At 40.3% G+C, this 19,215-nt stretch overlaps 1 protein-coding gene across 2 annotated transcripts in view; it reads left to right on the top strand.

Moving 5' to 3' along the window:
- TRPM4 (transient receptor potential cation channel subfamily M member 4) overlaps positions 1 to 16,363 on the top strand; it is a 60,108-nt gene extending 43,745 nt beyond the window's left edge. For both annotated transcript variants that reach the window (XM_070730140.1, XM_070730141.1), the window contains exons 19-25: positions 774 to 948; positions 3,148 to 3,316; positions 4,838 to 5,019; positions 6,962 to 7,094; positions 8,780 to 8,852; positions 10,314 to 10,410; positions 13,654 to 16,363. In XM_070730140.1, coding sequence (XP_070586241.1) covers positions 774 to 948; positions 3,148 to 3,316; positions 4,838 to 5,019; positions 6,962 to 7,094; positions 8,780 to 8,852; positions 10,314 to 10,410; positions 13,654 to 13,658 — 834 coding nt within the window. In that variant the 3' untranslated portion in view covers positions 13,659 to 16,363. The remainder of the gene's footprint in view (positions 1 to 773; positions 949 to 3,147; positions 3,317 to 4,837; positions 5,020 to 6,961; positions 7,095 to 8,779; positions 8,853 to 10,313; positions 10,411 to 13,653) is intronic.
- The last annotated feature ends 2,852 nt before the right edge of the window (positions 16,364 to 19,215 follow it).

Here is a 19,215-nt window from a genome sequence, read left to right on the forward strand (position 1 = left end):
CCACCTCCTTCCCTCATGCATCTTGCTCTCTTCCAGGCCACCTTTGTTAATTTTTAAGTCAATGTTAACATTTATTTATTTTCATGTTTTAATGCATGCACGTCCAAACGTTTGGCTTGCCTAAGCCACGTTGAGTGAAGAGGCTTAGGCTGCACGCAAAATATATAATTTTTATTTTTTATTGATCTATTATTTTATTTTTGCATTGTTTAAATTTCTTTTTTTATTTCTTGGGGGGTTTTTTATGGTTGTGATCTGCCTAGAATAGTCCATGGTAAAATAGGCAGCAAATAAAAGAGCCCGGGTGGCACAGCAGGTAGAGTGCTGTACTGCAGGCCACTGAAGCTGACTGTAGATCTGAAGGTCAGCGGTTCAAATCTCATCACCGGCTCAAGGTTGACTCAGCCTTCCATCCTTCCGAGGTGGGTAAAATGAGGACCCGGATTGTGGGGGCAATAGCCTAGCTCTGTTAAAAAGTGCTATTGCTAACATGTTGTAAGCCGCCCTGAGTCTAAGGAGAAGGGCGGCATAAAAATCGAATGAATGAATTAATTAATGAATTAATGAATAAATTTAACAACAATAACATAGTAAATATGATTAGAAATCACATAATAATGTTAAAAATTTATGATTTTGTCATGCTACAACTTGGATATGCCTGTTTTAATGTTTTATCTTGTTGCTTTTATTTGATTGGAAGTAACCTAAAATTGTCTCTAGGGGAGATGGGTGGCATAATCTCCTTTGTTCTCTCCTTCTACTCTTCCTAGATGAAGGACGTATTTTTCTTTCTCTTCTTCCTTGGGGTATGGCTGGTAGCCTATGGGGTCACGACAGAGGGTATGCTTCTCCCCCACGATCGAAGAATCCCTTGGATATTTCGACGGGTTTTCTACAGACCCTACTTGCAAATCTTTGGACAGATCCCACTCAGTGAAATTGATGGTGTGTATTTTGCTGACTTTTCTGATTCTCATCCAGTTTGGCCTGATGAAACCCAAGGAAGAGTAGTGCAGATTTATGGATAGAGTACCAAATAGGCAATTGTCTGCTGAGGATTGTTAAATATCTTCTTTATTTCTTATTTATTTACAAAGACTCATTTGATTTCTGTGCTCAATGCAGAAAAAAGATACATCTTTCCATCTCACAGTTTGCTCCAGTAGTGGGTTCTAAAACCTGTTACTTTTGGTTTGTGCACATATTTGCACACATGCGTGACACTTCTGCGCAGGCACAGAAGTGTAACAGGCAGGTGGGCGGAGCACCCTGGGTGAGTGGGCGGAGCCTCCCACCACCGGCACTACTGATTCTCATAACCAGGCCAAACCAGAAGCAATGTACCACTGGACTGTTCCCTCCCCTGCATAGAGTGTCCGGTTATGCTAGTTTATTTATTTATTATTTATTTATTTATTATTTGGATTTGTATGCCGCCCCTCTCCGAAGACTCGGGGCGGCTCACAACAAGTGAAAAACAATCCAATACAATCCAATTAATTAAAATATTATGAGTTTAAGAAAATCCCCTATACTAACATACACACATACAGGCATACCATATATAACTTCAACGTGCCCAGGGGAGATGTTTAGTTTCCCCATGCCTGACGGCAAAGGTGGGTTTTGAGGAGTTTACGGAAGGCAGGAAGAGTAGGGGCAGTTCTGATCTCCGGGGGGAGTTGGTTCCAGAGGGCCGGTGCCGCCACAGAGAAGGCTCTCCCCCTGGGGCCCGCCAACCGGCATTGTTTAGTTGACGGGACCCGGAGGAGGCCCACTCTGTGGGACCGAATCGGTCGCTGGGATTCGTGCGGCAGAAGGCGGTCTCGGAGATATTCTGGTCCAGTGCCATGAAGGGCTTTAAAGGTCATAACCAACACTTTGAATTGTGACCGGAAACTGATCGGCAGCCAATGCAGACTGCGGAGTGATGGTGAAACATGGGCATACCTGGGTAAGCCCATGACTGCTCTCGCAGCTGCATTCTGCACGATCTGAAGTTTCCGAACACTTTTCAAAGGTAGCCCCATGTAGAGAGCATTACAGTAGTCGAACCTCGAGGTGATGAGGGCATGAGTGACTGTGAGCAATGAGTCCCGGTCCAGATAGGGCCGCAACTGGTGCACCAGGCGAACATATATTAGTTCCCAAATATATGACAGAGATAGTCTAGAATGGAAAATATAAAAAGCACCACTTACAATATTGAAAGTTTTAATTTTTTTAAAAAGATGGAAACAATAAAATTAAGAGGAGACTTTTGAAGGGGTATAAAGAAACAGTTTTTTGTATCATGCATTATGAATTATTTAACTATGAAACATTGACCAATTATTTAGATCCCCTTAAAATGAGATTGGATAACAGCTATTGGCTATGGCAATCTAGAAGTCTTTGTAAATTTAGAGCTGTAAAAACATGTGGAGGAAAAAAGGAAATAATTAGAAACATAACAGCCTCTTTAAACCTTTTTGGGCCGCAACTTCCATCAGTCCCAACCAATATAGCCAATGTCCAGGACTGATGAGAACTGTGAACCCAATACTTTATTTATTTATTTATTGGATTTGTATGCCGCCCCTCTCTGTAGACTCGGGGCGGCTAACAACAATAATAAAAACAGCATGTAAATCCAATACTACAACAACAACAAAAACCTTATTTTAAAACCAATCATACCTACAAACAAACATACCATGCATAAATTGTAAAGGCCTAGGGGGAAAGAGTATCTCAGTTCCCCCATGCCTGACGGCAGAGGTGGGTTTTAAGGAGCTTACGAAAGGCGAGGAGGGTGGGGGCAATTCTAATCTCGGGGGGGAATTGGTTCCAGAGAGCCGGGGCCGCCACAGAGAAGGCTCTTCCCCTGGGCCCCACCAAACAACATTGTTTAGTTGACGGGACCCGGAGAAGGCCCACTCTGTGGGACCTAACTGGTTGCTGGGATTCGTGCAATAATCTGTTAACCCAAATATCTGAAGGAAACCAAATCTGGAGAAAGGAAATTAAACACGAAACTACGCAGGGCTAAGACAATCCTATGCGAGAATTCTGTGTACTCTTTCTTTTGGAAAGGTAGTAATAAAACCTTCTTCAATCTATGACTTTCATCTCATTTTTTTCCCCTTTGATATTCTTTTTTAGCTGCCCAGATTGCAGCCTCAAATTGCACGTATGACCCTTTAGCCATCTTGATGGAGGACGCGAACCCTTGCACCAATACTTATGCTAACTGGCTGGTGCTCATTCTACTTGTGATCTTCCTGTTGGTAGCCAATATTCTACTTCTCAACTTGCTGATTGCAATGTTCAGGTACCACTACCTCAATTCTACCAAGGATAAAACAAAATAAAGAAAAGATTGATACAAAGCTCCATTTAAAAAATAATATTTTTTAAAAAAATGGAATAAGGTTATAGTCCAAACCTAGTTGAATAAGGTCGTTATATTTTTTTTCCAAAAGTAATTTAGATTGTATCTATTTTAGCCATTTCAAGTTCAGATTTCAACAAAAATATTTGAAGAATAAGTTCAGTTGAACTAATTATATTATCATACTTCACACGAGGCAGTGTCATATATCTGTGAAAATACATTCACAATATTTTTACAATCTTTTCCATGGTTCAAGTTCAGGGGAAAGCTGAAAAATATTGACTGCTAAGCAAAAGTGACGCCCATGGATGAAAGAACAGGAGGTCTGCACCTCTACATTTTCTTTAGCCCACTGTTAGCTTCGCATACCTCCAAATCCGGAGCCGACATTCTGGAACCTGACACCCACCCTTTAATTGTTCTGACTAATGAGCCGAGGTGGTGCAGTGGGTAGAGTGCTGTACTGAAAGCCACTAAAGCTGACTGTAGAGCTGTGGGTCAGCGGTTCAAATCTCATCACCGGCTCAAGGTTGACTCAGCCTTCCATCCTTCCGAGGTGGGTAAAACGAGGGCCCGGATTGTGGGGGCAATAGGCTGGCTCTGTTAACAAGTGCTATTGCTAACATGTTGTAAGCCGCCCTGAGTCTAAGGAGAAGGGCGACATTAAAAAAACTGAATAAACAAACAGACAGATAGACAGACAGACAAAGACAGGCAGACAGATAGTTAGAATCAGTAACGGGCAGCCAAAATTTTTACTGCCACACTGTGGGTATGGCTTATGGGTCATGTGACCAGGTGGGAGTGGCTTGAACGATCACCATCGTTCAAGTGAACTGTTAAGTCCTTGACTTACAACCTTACCAGTGTCGCTCACTGGGGTGACAATTTGCCTCGCGTTTCCCGTGCTCTCCTTCCTGGGTCGCCCTTCCTCACCTCAGGCTGGGTAGCTAGGCGAACGGGTGCTGCCAGAAGCATAAATTCTGCCAGGGCCGCTTCCACCTACGCCTTCTGCTTGCAGCCGCATGAGGCTAGAGGGAAGCCAGGCAGGAGAGAGGGAAGCTTGTCCGAGGCCAGGAAGGAGGAAGAAGGAAAAAAGCAAGGAGTTCAGATGAAACAGCAGCAGCAGAGAAAAAAAGGAGAGCCGAGCCGAGACCAGTAATCCAGGAAATGACAGCCACCGATCAGTTGGAGCTGCGCACACATCTTCATTTCCACCGGTGGAACTGTGTTCCACCCGCTCCTGCCTGATGCCCACCTCTGGTTAATGTTCCCCAATTCTTTTGTTGACATTTTCATGTAGAAAAGGTAATGTAGAAAGAAGCCTACGTAGGCTCATGTTTCTTTTCCATCCATATGCCATCTATGATTGTGGATAGGGATAAGCCATTCAGTTTGAAATTGACTCCTCCAATTGCAAGAAAGGTGGTACTAACGTATTGTTTCCCCTTCTAATAGCTACACATTCTCCAAAGTGCAAGGCAACAGTGATATCTACTGGAAATCACAGCGTTACAACCTTATCCTGGAGTATCATAGCCGGCCTGCATTGGCTCCACCCTTCATCCTGATCAGCCACCTACATCTTTTGTTCAAGCGTCATATCAGCAAGGTGCAGTCAACAAAGAGACATGACTTCTGTGAGTGCTATAGGCAATTTTGAGCTAGATAAGAGATAACCTGCCTGTTCTGTCTGGGTCCCCCCAGACGCCAACACCAACCAAAAAGAGTAGTCAGACACACTGGTAAAAAGCAAAGGCAGTTTATATAATTGAAAGCAAACACAGGTAACAAAAACTGTTCTTACAGACAGGAACACTATGAAGCTTCACAGAGGTTTCACGAAGGCCAGGCAATAAAACAGGATTCTTGCTGGCAAAAACAACGCTGGAGATAATAAAACCCACGCCTCCCCCAAGTCTTCCAGACTTCTAGGCCACAAGCCAAGATCAGAGACGCCAAGAATCGAAGCAAGGTCACAGGACTCCCAGTTGATAACTCTCCACAAGACTGTAAGGGCGGGCCTGCCTTTTCAACCCTGCTGAAAAGAACCACACCCAAACCCAGCTGTTGCCACTTCAGGGATGGAAATACCTTTCTAATTGGCCCCATCTTTGAGCTGTACGTCGCTGCCTCATGTCTATTATAGCCTGTGCATCTTCATCCAATGAATCCAGGCTACTAGCTGGGGAGAGCCCCCCCGGGGGGTCTCAGGCTGCTCTCCCTCCTCCTCTTCCTGACGTTCCTCTCCCCCATCTGCCTGGTCCTCCCCCTCCTGTTCACTGTCCTCCTCCTCTGGGCATGGATCCGGCAGAGCTCCAGCCGGTCCCTGAGGAGCCTCAGGCTGAATCACAACACTGCCTAGGAATGCTGGACCTCCTGCAGTGTTAATCCATCTAGATAACATAAGATATGGGAAAGTTGTTCGAGGTCATTCATTCATTCGTTGTTTTTATATTTTGCCATTCAACTGAAAGCTCAAGGTGGCATAAATTATATTTTCCTATGTTCGTCTCCGCAAAATAGATTTACAGATGAGGAGCAAGTAACTAGTTTAGCGCTACGTAGTAAATTTTCTGATTGAAGGAACTGGGCCTCCACAGTCCAAACAAAACGCTGAAATCACAGTTCTACATCAGCTCTTTGTGAATATCAAAGAGGATAACTCGATGTCATTATCAATCATTATCTCCTTCGTTCGACATCAAATGAAAGCTGCTGTGCCCTAGAGGTGGAGCTCTTGCCACACAACCAGGAGGTTATGAGTTCAATCCTAGGTAGAGGCAGATGAGCAGGGGGTTGGACTAGATGACCTGCAAGGTCCCTTCCCACACAGTTGATCTCTGTTGATTTAATCTGTTGTCAGATGTGTGGCTGCTTCCCAGGTTTTCTACTTCTTCCAAGTAAGATTCTCCCTCTGTGAGAATCATTAATAAGACTTATCTATCTATCTATCTATCTATCTATCTATCTATCTATCTATCTATCTATCTATCTATCTATTGGATATGTATGCTGCCCCTCTCCGTGGACTCGGGGCGGCTAACAACAGTGGTAAAAACAGCATGTGACAATCCAATACTAAAACAGCTAAAAACCCTTATTATAAAACCAATCATACATACAAACATACCATGCATAAATTGTAGAGGCCTAGGAGGAAAGAATATCTCAATTCCCCCATGCCTGACGGCAGAGGTGGGTTTTAAGGAGCTTACGAAAGGCAAGGAAGGTGGGGGCTATTCTAATCTCTGGGGGGAGTTGGTTCCAGAGGGCCGGGGCTGCCACAGAGAAGGCTCTTCCCCTGGGCCCCGCCAAATGACATTGTTTAGTTGACGGGACCCGGAGAAGGCCAACTCTGTGGGACCTAACTGACTTATTGAGATGAGAGAGATATGGAACCATGCGTGGGCTACTGCCCGAATGGGGGGAACACAGTGGAGTAGCAAAAATGGAGCTCCACACCAGAGCATCCAATTTCATTTCATAAATAATTTGAAAGACTTGGAGGTAGCTGTTTACTAAGCTGACTTCTGAATCATTGTCATTTTGTGAACCGATAATTAATCTATTTTTGGACAGTGCTAGAACTCTCGGAGATCCAAAATAGGCGACTACTGACGTGGGAATCGGTACAGAAAGAAAACTACTTAGTAGCCCAGGCTCGACAGAAACGTGACAGTGATACTGAGCGACTGCGGAGAACTTCCCAAAAGTAAGAATGGGGAATAGAAGACAATAAAGAGAAAGGAGGAAGTTGAGATTAGGGAAGGACTGATCCGTTTAAATCCAATTTGAATCAGTTTTCTATTAATTACGTTTTTAATTTATTATTATTGTTACTGTTAATAATAATAATAACAATTAATGACTTTTTAAAGGAATTTTTAAAGCGTTCATGAAAATTGCATTAAAATAGGTATTTTAAAATTTTCATAAAATCTAATTTAATCACTTAATTTCAAAATGTGCATTTTAAAATGTATTGAATCATGAATATTTCATCGAATGCAAAGAAATGCAAAATCCAAAACAGAAGTGCATTTATAATGTTTGATCAGAATGTGCAGATCAAGTCAGTTTAAGCTGAAATTTGAGATCAAATTTCATACCCATCTTTAATTGGCACAGGGGGAAAAAAACATATTATAGACGGATTTCCTAAACCTGATTTATTTTAGACATTTTCGGTAGCTTTTTCCAGAGATATTGCTCAGGAAATGAGAACAAAAACTTTGCATGCTGGTCTTTGTTCTTTGCATGCTGCAGCTAGAGAATCTTCCCTGTTTATTGATTAGCCATTCCTAAAATTAACAATAGCACCATAAAAATAAAACGCAGTCCAGCTCTTCTGGGAAGTGCCTTAGGCTTCATTCAGAAAGATCACAGAGTTGTTGCAAGTATCGTGTGTTTGTGTGTGTGTGTGCGCGCGCGCATGCAGGAATGGGGGCTGTCGCTTTGCAGACTCTTTGAGTGGTGCATTCTTCTGTTAAGTAAGAGCACTTTCTTCACCTTATTATTTATTTTATTTATTTATTTATTCTTTGTCCAATATACAATACATATGGAAGAGAATAGACATTAAGTAATATATATAATGATAGAAAGTAAAAAGAAGGGAAGTAGATGGGAGGGAGAGAATATACTGTATATGATATAAGAGATAAGGAGAGAATATATATTATATATATATATATATATATATATATATATTATATATATATATAGATAGATAGATAGATAGATAGATAGATAGATAGAGATATATAGATGTAGATGTAGATATAGATATAGATAGATAGATAGATAGATAGATAGATAGATAGATAGATAGATAGATAGATAGATAGATAGATAGATAGATAGATAGATAGATAAGGAGAGAATATATATGATATATGAGATATATGTTCCATATATGTTATGGAAATTCCCATATTTAGGAAGACCCACTATAAGCCACAAGATTCACATTGACTATTCATTTCAGTGTTTCTAAGTATGAACTATTAACATTGATGCACACATAAACCAATTTCTTTACTCAATACTGAGATATGTTTTGAAAAGTGTTCACCCTTTCTTCTAAAAATGTCTCCATAGCTGGCTGGAGAATTCTGGGAGTTGAAGTCCACAAGTCTTAAAGTTGCCAGGTTTGAAGACCCCAGCTGTCTACAAACTCCTAAAACCCAACATTTCTGCCTTAGAGCAGGTTTCTGTATTAGAGCAGGTTTTCCAAAGCTTATTGAAGGCATCCTTGTGTGGGGGAAATGAGAGCTTTGGAATCAAATGTAGGGAACCATCAGAGAGGATAAAAGATTGCCTCTTGCCTCTATAGAGGAAGAAAGAAAGCTGAATGTTTCCTTTCTTTGTAACTGCCTCACATCTCTATTTCTGCAGAGTTGACCAGGTTTTAAAGCAGCTTTCTGATATCAAAGAATCAGAGCGACGTCTGAAGACCCTTGAGATACAGGTATAGGAACAGTAATGGATTCCTTGAAATGGGAAATGGGAGGAAAATAGAACCCTTTGGGAACTAATAGGATGAAGGCTTTACAAGTACAGTGGTACCTCATGATACGAACTTAATTGGTTCCAGGAGGAGGTTCGTAAGGTGAAAAGTTCGTAAGACGAAACAATGTTTCCCATAGGAATCAATGTAAAAGCAAATAATGCGTGCAAATCCTTCAGGAAAATCCCAAACTTTAGAAGGGAGGCGAACAGAGGGCTGGGAGGAGCAGCTAAAGGGGGCAGGTGGAAGAAGCAAGGCTAGGCTAAAGGGTGAGTGGGAAGGAAGAAAGGCAAGGGGGGCACCCCTCCCTTTTCTTTCTTCAAAAGACACTCTTTCAGTGCCTGTGGCTGTTCTCTGCAAAGTCTTTCCCCCTCCAAGCCGCCCCTCCCTTTTCTTTCTTCAAAAGACACCCTTTCACTGCCTGCAAGCACGCTGTTCTCCTACGTTTGTTAATGCAAAGTCTTTCCCCCTCCAAGCCACCCATCCCTTTTCTTTCTTCAAAAGACACCCTTTCACTGCCTGCAAGCACGCTGTTCTCCTACGTTTGTTAATGCAAAGTCTTTCCCCCTCCAAGCCACCCCTCCCTTTTCTTTCTTCAAAAGACACCCTTTCACTGCCTGCAAGCACACTGTTCTCCTACGTTTGTTAATGCAAAGTCTTTTCCCCTCCAAGCCGCCCCTCCTTTTTCTTTCTTCAAAAGACACTCTTTCAGTGCCTCTGCAAGCACGCTGTTCTTTGCAAAGTCTTTCCCCCTCCAAGCCGCCCCTCCCTTTTCTTTCTTCAAAAGACACCCTTTCAGTGCCTGCAAGCATGCTGTTCTCCTACTTTTGTTAATGCAAAGCCTTTCCCCCTCCAAGCCGCCCCCTCCCTTTTCTTTCTTCAAAAAAGGGGGGGAAATAAAACCCCTTCATCTCGGCAGCAGCGGCTTGGGTTCGTAAAGTGAAAATAGTTCGGAAGAAGAGGCAAAAAAATCTTAAACACCGGGTTCGTATCTTGAAAAGTTAGTTAGAAGAGGCGTTCGTAAGATGAGGTACCACTGTAGTAGCAAAGGTGAAAAGTAGCAGGAGTAGATGAAAAAAAGCCTGTCATATCAAGAGAGAAAATTCAGGGATGGAGAAACCTTTGACCTTCAACATGCTGTTGATGTTTCCTCTCCAGCACCCATACCAACCAGAACTGTTGGATGTTGTAGTTCACCAATCACAGATTTCTTCTCTAAAACTAAAATTGCATTATTTTTTTTTACTAAATGGATTAAATATATCTAAAGAAATCACAACTGGTTTTAACAATTTTTTATCTTTTAAAAAGACACACTGATATGTCAAGCCAGCAACAGGGAACTGACAATATGGCATAATATGACAACTGTCTCCCATAAACCTCCAAAAACACTACCTCCCTTTCATTTACTCCCATTAGATGGAGTACTGTACCAGTGCCCTATCTTGGATGGTAGATATCTTGGCCCAGAGTGACATAGCAAAAGGGAAAAAAGCGCCACCTATTCAGAAAAAAGGTAAGACAGAAAAAGTCAGAAATACCTAAGGATATGTATATTTAATGGAAATATAAGCATTATTCGGAGGTAAAGAATAACATTGCTCTATGTAGAAGTCTCAGTGTGTATATCTGCATGCAAAGTTTTCCATGAATGGAAACAAAACCACACAAATTGCTGAAGAAAATCTTCATGGGCACGTGGATACTTAGTTCTTTTTCATATTTCTATCTAGAGGGCAAAAGATTGGAGGAAAATGATCCAAGGCTTCTCTAGATTTGATGAGGCTGCCATGCAACAGAATCTCTTGGAAGGAAATGAGAAGCCAAGATGCTAGTTTTCACACCCATCTCAAGTTAAATTTATTTTCAAGTTAAATAAACCCCTTTCAAATTCCTTGCGTGTCCAATCACACTTGGCCAATAGAGAATTCTATTCTATTCTATTATGCAAAATATGTTGAGTTCAATAAATATGTCTGTTTGGTTTTTATTATAATGGGTTTTTAATTGTTTTTAGTATTGGATTATTATTATATGCTGTGTTATTATTGTTGTTAGCCGCCCCGAGTCTTTGGAGAGGGGCAGCATACAGATCCAATCAATCAATCAATCAATCAATCAATCAATCAATCAATCAATCAATCAATCAATCAATCAATCAATCAATAAATAAATAAATAAATACATACATACATACATACATACATACATACATACATACATACATACATACATTCATCTGGAAAGCTTCCTGATTGGTTAAGGGTGGTGAAATCCAGAGCTGAGTATTATACCAAAATTCCATCATACTGAGACCAACAAAATAGGCAGGAAAGAATAGAGCACCTTATTTTATTTTGTTAGGTTAGGCTAAATTGTTCCAGTACCTTCACTGATGTAATTATATTTATTAGTATCCCAACTTCTATCTTATTATCGGCCTTCTTAGGAAAGTTGTGTCACAATAGCTATAGATTTGCATGATTTACAACTTCTTTCGCCCCCCCCCCCCTTCCTACACAACTTCTTTATGGGCTCTTTATGCCAGAATTAATCCTATGAATTCTGACAGTGTTAAAGAACCACAATGGGTTTTGCCACAGTCTCACTGTGAATACAGAGTGATTAGAACTCCTCTTATGAAGTAGCTTTCTTTCACAGGTATTGCAAGAAAAGAGCGATGGAAAAACAATCTGGAAAATGGCATGCTACATTAGGTCCCACAGAGTTGGCCTTCTCCGGGTCCCGTCGACCAAACAATGTCAGCTGGTGGGACCCAGGGGAAGAGCCTTCTCTGTGGCGGCCCCGGCCCTCTGGAATCAACTCCCTCCAGAGATTCGAATAGCCCCCACCCTCCTCGCCTTCCGTAAAATGCTGAAGACTCACCTTTGTCACCAGGCTTGGGGATAATTACCATCTTTCCCCTTTTTTATTATGACTAGGTTGAATGTGTATGGCTGCATAGTTAGGGGTTTTATTATGTTATTAATGCCTTTTAAATGGATTTAATTTTTTATTATTATTAGATTTGTAATATATTGTATTACTGTTTTGCTGTGAGCCGCCCCGAGTCTTCGGAGAGGGGCGGCATACAAATCTAATAATAAACTAAACTATAAACTATAATTTAGAGAGTTTTACTTCAAGCTGCTCTTCAGCACCAAAAGAGTTACTATTAAAAAAAAAACCAATTATACATTAAAAAAGCTGTACTGTAATTGTACATTCAATTGATATTATTTATTTGCTTGATTTCTATACTATCACAATTCACATTCTTAATATTATGTTCAGTAGAGCTTGAAATATAGGTTCAAGAAAATTATCTCCCTTTTTAAGTTAATTGCATCTGCACTAGGTCTTCTTTGCAAAACAAACATGGGTGTAAGTTGTGGTGAAAAGGAATATGTCAACCGCTGTAGGGATGGAGATGGCATGCACTCTTGATTAACTAGACTTTCTAGGATCACTGGACAATTTGAGTTCCATTATAGGAATGTGTCAAATTATAGCTAGATTATTAAAATTCCTGAAGGGAACGATAATTAGATGCCATGGCACCCCAAATCTTCCTGGTTCTAAGTTCTCTTTATTAATCACACAAGTTCTTTTTGGTAAACCCCAAGTAGCATCAGTTGGAGGGGGTTGGAAGGGATTGCTAACAATCAGACTAGTTTCCAAGTGTCGAAAGGGGGAAAAAAATCAAATGACTTATTCTTCTGCTGGGAAAAATCCCACTTATTTTGGAAGAAGCACTCTCCAACAGAATACAGGTAGTCCTTGACTTATGATCACAATTGAGCCCCAAATTTCTATTGCTAAGTGAGACAGTTATTAAGTGAATTTACCCTGTTTTATGTCCTTCTTTGCTATAGTTGTTAAGTTAATCACTGCCGCTGTTAAGTAAGTAACATTGTTATTAAATGAATTTGGCTTCCTCGTTGACTTTGCCTGTCAGAAGGTTGCAAAGCGACCGATAAGGTCCCACAGAGTTGGCCTTCGCCGGGTCCCGTCGACTAAACAATGTCATTTGGCGGGCCCCAGGGGAAGAGCCTTCTCTGTGGCGGCCCCGGCCCTCTGGAACCAACTCCCCCCGGAGATTAGAACTGCCCCCACCCTCCCTGTCTTTCGTAAACTACTCAAGACTCACTTATGTCGCCAGGTATGGGGGAGTTAAGATATTCCTTCCCCCTAGGCCATTACAAGTTATGCATGGTATGTTTGTGTGTATGTTTGGTTTTATAATAAGGGTTTTTAGTTGTTTTATTAATTGGATTGTTACATGTTGTTTTTTATCATTGTTGTTAGCCGCCCCGAGTCTACGGAGAGGGGTGGCATACAAATCCAATAAATAAATAAATAAATCAACTTTGATCATGTGACCATAGGGATGCTGCAACGGTCTTGTGAAAAATGGTCATACAGTAAATCACTTTTTTAAGGCCACTGTAATTTTAATCGGTTATTAAATGAACTGTGCAAGTCGAGGACTACCTGTACAATTAATCTCATCTATAACTTGGTTAGACCAGGGATAGGCAAAGTAGGCTCTTCTATGACATGTGGACTCCAACTCCCAGAATTCCTGAGCTAGCATGATTGGCTCAGAAATTCTGGGAGCTGAAGTCCACAAGTCATAGAAGAGCCTACTTTGCCTATCCCTGGGTTAGACTAATGAGACTCACTGCCCCCTGGTGGATTATTTGGATGTAACAATAAGGCAGGAGTTCACATTTGATGTTGATTTCTTTCCTTACAGATTGAATTTTCCCACGGCACAGGAAAAAAGACAGTGAAGATCAGCTGCTGCTGTTTACAAAAAACCAAAAGCGTCTCAACACTTGATGCCCTCAAGAGAATTAAAATGTAGGCTTCAGCAGGAAATAATTGAGAGAATCCAAGTGGATTTCAGTTCAGTTACAAACACCCTACGTCTGACTTTAGTTCACTTCACTGGAAATATGAATTATCTACCTCACAGCATTTCAATGAAAATGAAATGTGGATAATTTAAAAATTAATATACCAGACACGCAAAAAACAATAGACCACACAACCCTGTCCTATGCTTGTATTGATGACTGAATCAGCTGCTAATTTAATTTGCAGTCAGTAAAATGAAGACTCGGAATGTTGTAAACCACTCAGAGAGTGCTGTGATATGGAGTGTATATAAGTCTAAATGCTATTACTAAAACAATAATATATTTGTGTAAATATTGAGATGGACAATCTTTTGATGGCTAAGCCACAATTACATTGAGCTTTTCAAAGTTCAGAAAAATAATATGATGCAAACCTGATGAGACTAGCTTTTCTTTTCTTTTTTTTCTGCATTGGTTGCCGATCAGTTTCCGGTCACAATTCAAAGTGTTGGTTATGACCTATAAAGCCCTTCATGGCACTGGACCAGAATATCTCCGGGGCCGCCTTCTGCCGCACGAATCCCAGCGACCAGTTAGGTCCCACAGAGTTGGCCTTCTCCGGGTCCCGTCAACTAAACAATGTCGTTTGGCGGGACCCAGGGGAAGAGCCTTCTCTGTGGCGGCCTCGACCCTTTGGAACCAACTCCCCCCAGATATCAGAGTTGCCCCCACCCTCCTAGCCTTTCGTAAGCTCCTTAAAACCCACCTCTGTCGTCAGGCATGGGGGAATTGACATGTTCCCTCCCCCTAGGCTTATAAAATTTATGCATGGTACGCTAGTGTGTATGATTGGTTTTAATTTGTGGTGTTTTTTAAATTAACTTAAATATTAGATTTGTTTTACATTGTATTGTTATTGCTGTGAGCCGCCCCGAGTCTGCGGAGAGGAGCGGCATACAAATCTGATTAAACTTAAACTTAAACTTAAGCCATGCCCTTAGTACTGTACAAAAAAGAGTAAGTGAAGTCATGTGTGATACCATTTTCTAATACTGTATAACAATGAATAGAAACTAGATTTTTTTTCTAACTGATGATACATCTACCAGTTATAATGGCTAAGATTCACCCACACCGCATAGTTGACTCTTGCAAGCCAAAAAGACAAGCTACTTAATCATGTAATTATTTTTTTATTTTGCTGGAGAAGAAAACTTGGTTAGCTTACACTTTAAAGTTATACCTACTAGATGATTAGGATTCTAGGGTTAAAAAAAAGTTAGATCACCCAAGACTTAACCCACTAAGTTCTGGGAAATACAAATACTGTAATATTATCAATTTCAACTTTCACATGACAAAAGAAAGATCCTTTATATGCCTGGGAGGAAACTTTTCTTTTTGCAAACAGACAAAAGGCATCAATCCTCAGTATTTAGCCTGAATTTCCCTTTTGGTAATTTCAACATAGGTGATGTCTGGTCAGTAAAACAAATTGTACTTTTTATAGGTTTATAGGTTTACATCTTTCAGACAGAAAACTAAACATAGCCATGGCTAGGCCACGTTAGGTGAAGAAAGGAGTTATTGAGAATCAGACAGTCTTTCTTCTACACCATTAACGAGTTAAAATTGTTTCAAATATGATTAATTTCATTGAGGAATCAATATTCATTGTCTGAGGTCATATAGTTCCTCCTGGCTATGTTAGAAGCAGCTTTATGAGGACCATAATTTTGAACCCTGCCACTTCTTGCCCATTTCAACAGCTGTTTTTAAGTTTGTTTCTTAAACCCAGCAGTCAATCCTTTCAAAGAGAATCCTAGCTCTCCATCATATTTGATATACCCTGACCTGAGGTCAAAAAATCTGCTGCTCTCTTAATGGAATATTGATTCTCAGCTTTGTTTTTAATCATAGATGTCTTCCCAGGACTCTGGAGATTAGCAGGGGGTAGGGCAAAAACAGTAGTTATGATCAGTTACAGATAATTGCAGAATGGTATTATATTGCTAGAAGATCAAGTTTGTCCAGAGAACAATTATAGCATTTAGTTTTCAAGATTAGCCTTCAGTCTTTTTAGGCTTTTTAAACTGTGAATTGGTTTGTTAACCAAATGGTTACTGAAAGGGTATTTACAAATCAAGTCATTTATACCAATTCAATTTTCTTTATAAATGTCACTTTTATGGTTAAATATTACTTCTTCTAACATTGCTGGAAGTACATAATAGAAATGTTAGAATGCATATGTCTGGAATGATAATGAACAAAAGGAAATTAGTGCTGTTAATTGTGTGGTATTTTATAATATACTGTATTTAATTAAATGCATTTCATGGAAAGCTAAGATATTTTTTAAAAATCTAGAAACCTTCAAATTCAATTCAAACCTTTATTGTCAGAGTTAAACATGTTTGCTATGAGATTGGCTGAGCCACTCTTCACCAACCCCAAAACAATACAGTGAAAGACAGAAAATACCTATCCCTTATTGATTATTGCACATTGTGCCAGCCCTGCAAGTCAACCGTACTATATTGTTGTAGTTATCTTTCATTCAGGAGTCTGACACCCGATGAATAAAAACTGTTCTTCAGCCTGTTTGTGTGACTTCTATATCTTCTTTCCAATGGTTGGAGAATAAAGAAGAGCTGACCAGGATATGAGTTGTTTTTGAGGATTTTCCTCACTTTTCTAAAGCAGTGAACCCTAGCGATATCGCCTAGTGAGATGAAGGGGCAGCCCATGGTGTTTTATGTTGTGCTCAACACCCTCTGTAATGTTTTTCTATCCACGGCTGTCAAGCCAGCACACCACACCATAATGCAATGAGTGAGGATGTTTTTTTTATTGTGGATTTAATTATCCACAATTAAAAAAAAGGAGGTCATCAGATGTTGTTCCACTTTATTTTGTACAATAATTCCTGATCATCATCCTTATAGAATCCCCTCCACAAAGTAAACTGTTTCAGTTTTAGAGTGACTTTAACATGGAATCTAACCACATATCCCCAAAAAGGGGCAGAAGGAAAGGCATAGAAACATAGAAGATTGACGGCAGAAAAAGACCTCATGGTCCATCTGGTCTGCCCTTATACTATTTCTTGTATTTTATCTTAGGATTGATATATGTTTATCCCGGGCATGTTTAAATTCAGTTACTGTGGATTTACCAACCATGTCTGCTGGAAGTTTGTTCCAAGCATCTACTACTCTTTCAGTAAAATATTTTCTCACATTATTTCTAATCTTTCCCCCAACTAACCACAGATTGTGCCCCCTTGTTCTTGCGTTCACTTTCCTATTAAAAAACACTTCTCTCCTGAACCTTATTTAACCCTTTCACATATTTAAATGTTTCGATCATGTCCCCCCCCTTTCCCTTCTGTCCTCCAGACTATACAGATTGAGTTCATTAAGTCTTTCCTGCTAAGTTTTATGCTTAAGACCTAACAACATTTTGTAGCCCATCTTTGGACCTGTTCAATTTTATCAATATCTTTTTGTAGGTGAGGTCTCCAGAACTGAACACAGTATTCCAAATGTGGTCTCACCAGCGCTCTATACAGCGGGATCACAATCTCCCTCTTCCTGCTGATTATACCACTAGCTATGCAGCCAAGCATTCTACTTGCTTTCTTTACCGCCTGACTGCACTGTTCACCCATTTTGAGACTGTCAGAAATCACTACCCCTAAATCCTTCTCTTCTGAAGTTTTTGCTAGCACAGAACTGCCAATACAATACTCAGATTGAGGATTCTTTTTGCCCAAGTGCATTATTTTACATTTGGAAACATTAAACTGCAGTTTCCATTGCTTTGACCATTTATCTAGTAAAGCTAAATCATTTACCATATTACAGACGCCTCCAGGAATATCAACCCTATTGCACACTTTAGAGTAATCGGCAAATAGGCAAACCTTCCCTACCAAACCTTCCTTTATGTCACTCACAAAGATATTAAAAAGAATAGGACCCAGAACAGACCCTTGTGGCACACTGCTTGTAACCAGGTTCTGCTCAGAATACTCGCCATTAACAATAACCCTCTGATATCTACACTTCAGCCAACTGCAAATCTACTGAACTATCCAGGGATTAAGTCCAATCTTTTATCTATCAGCTCTTTATGTGGAAACGTATCAAAGGCTTTCCTGAAGTCCAGATAGGCAATATCCATGGCACCACCTTCATCCAACACCTTTGTGACATTTTTATTTTTATTTTATTTATTCATTTGTCCAATACACAAATACATAGGAAGAAAAATAGACATGTGGTAATATAAATGAGGGTGAAAGTGAACGTAGAGGAGAGGATCTATGAAAGGAAGAGAATATATAAGATAGGTGAAAGAAAGGAAAGACAATTGGACAGGGGACGAAAGGCACACCAGTGCACTTATGTACGCCCCTTAATCAAAGAAATCAGTGAGATTAGTCTGACATGATTTGCCCTCAGTAAAGCCATGCTGGTTTGGATCCAATAAGTTATTGGTTTTTAGGTGCTGATTTATCCTCTTTTTGAGTAGAGTCTCCATCATTTTAAGTATAACTGATGTCAAGTTAACTGGCCTGTAGTTAGAAGCTTCTTCTCTACTGCTCTTCTTGTGGATAGGCACAACACTGGCCATTCTCCAATCATTAGGAACATCTCGTGTTAACAGGGATTGGTTAAACAAATCAGTCAAGGGGGTAGCAATCACATATCTGAGTTCTTTAAGAACTCTGGGGTGGATGCCATCTGGACCCATTGCCTTATTTGTGGCCACTGGTGGTCCACGAAAAAATTTAGGTGGTCAGTGGAGAAATCTTGGCTGAGAGCAATTAATCCAGTCCAGGAAGAAGAAACGAAAGGAGAGAAGAGGAAAGGAAGGGAAGGGAGGGACTACAGCTACAGTTCTGGAATATGGGACTGACTTTCCCAACAACATCAGCAAGTCACCATCAAATAAGCTTCAATTGTTTTGTAATAATTACACTAGCTTTAATAATTTTGTTACAATTTAACAAATAGGTGCATTTCATATGAATAAAATGGAAGTTCTCTGTTCATTTTTTTAACAAATGCTATATAGTATATACAGTATTAATATTCCAGACTGACATGGTCATATATGCCAATTCTCACTTTAAAAAGGTAGTTCCTCCTGTTCCACCCCCACCCATGTTCCTTTTTGTTTGTAACAGCATCAAGCTTTTTAAAAATTACAGACTATTTTACCGGCTAGTCTTTAGGAGTAACCAAGGTCATTTCTGGTAAATTACATATATCCTTTTACCATAGGCGCCCCTTCATTCCCAGGGAACAACTTGAAAGGGAACCAAAGTTGCCGGAACTCATTTCCAGTCCTTCTCGTGCACCCTCGGAAGGGGACTTACTCAAGCACCGAGCTACTGAAGAGATAGGAATAGAGAGTCGTATACTATTTCCGGCTTCGTCCAAATT

The sequence above is a fragment of the Erythrolamprus reginae genome, chromosome Z, assembly GCF_031021105.1.
Source record: "Erythrolamprus reginae isolate rEryReg1 chromosome Z, rEryReg1.hap1, whole genome shotgun sequence".
NCBI classification, from domain to species: domain Eukaryota; kingdom Metazoa; phylum Chordata; class Lepidosauria; order Squamata; family Dipsadidae; genus Erythrolamprus; species Erythrolamprus reginae.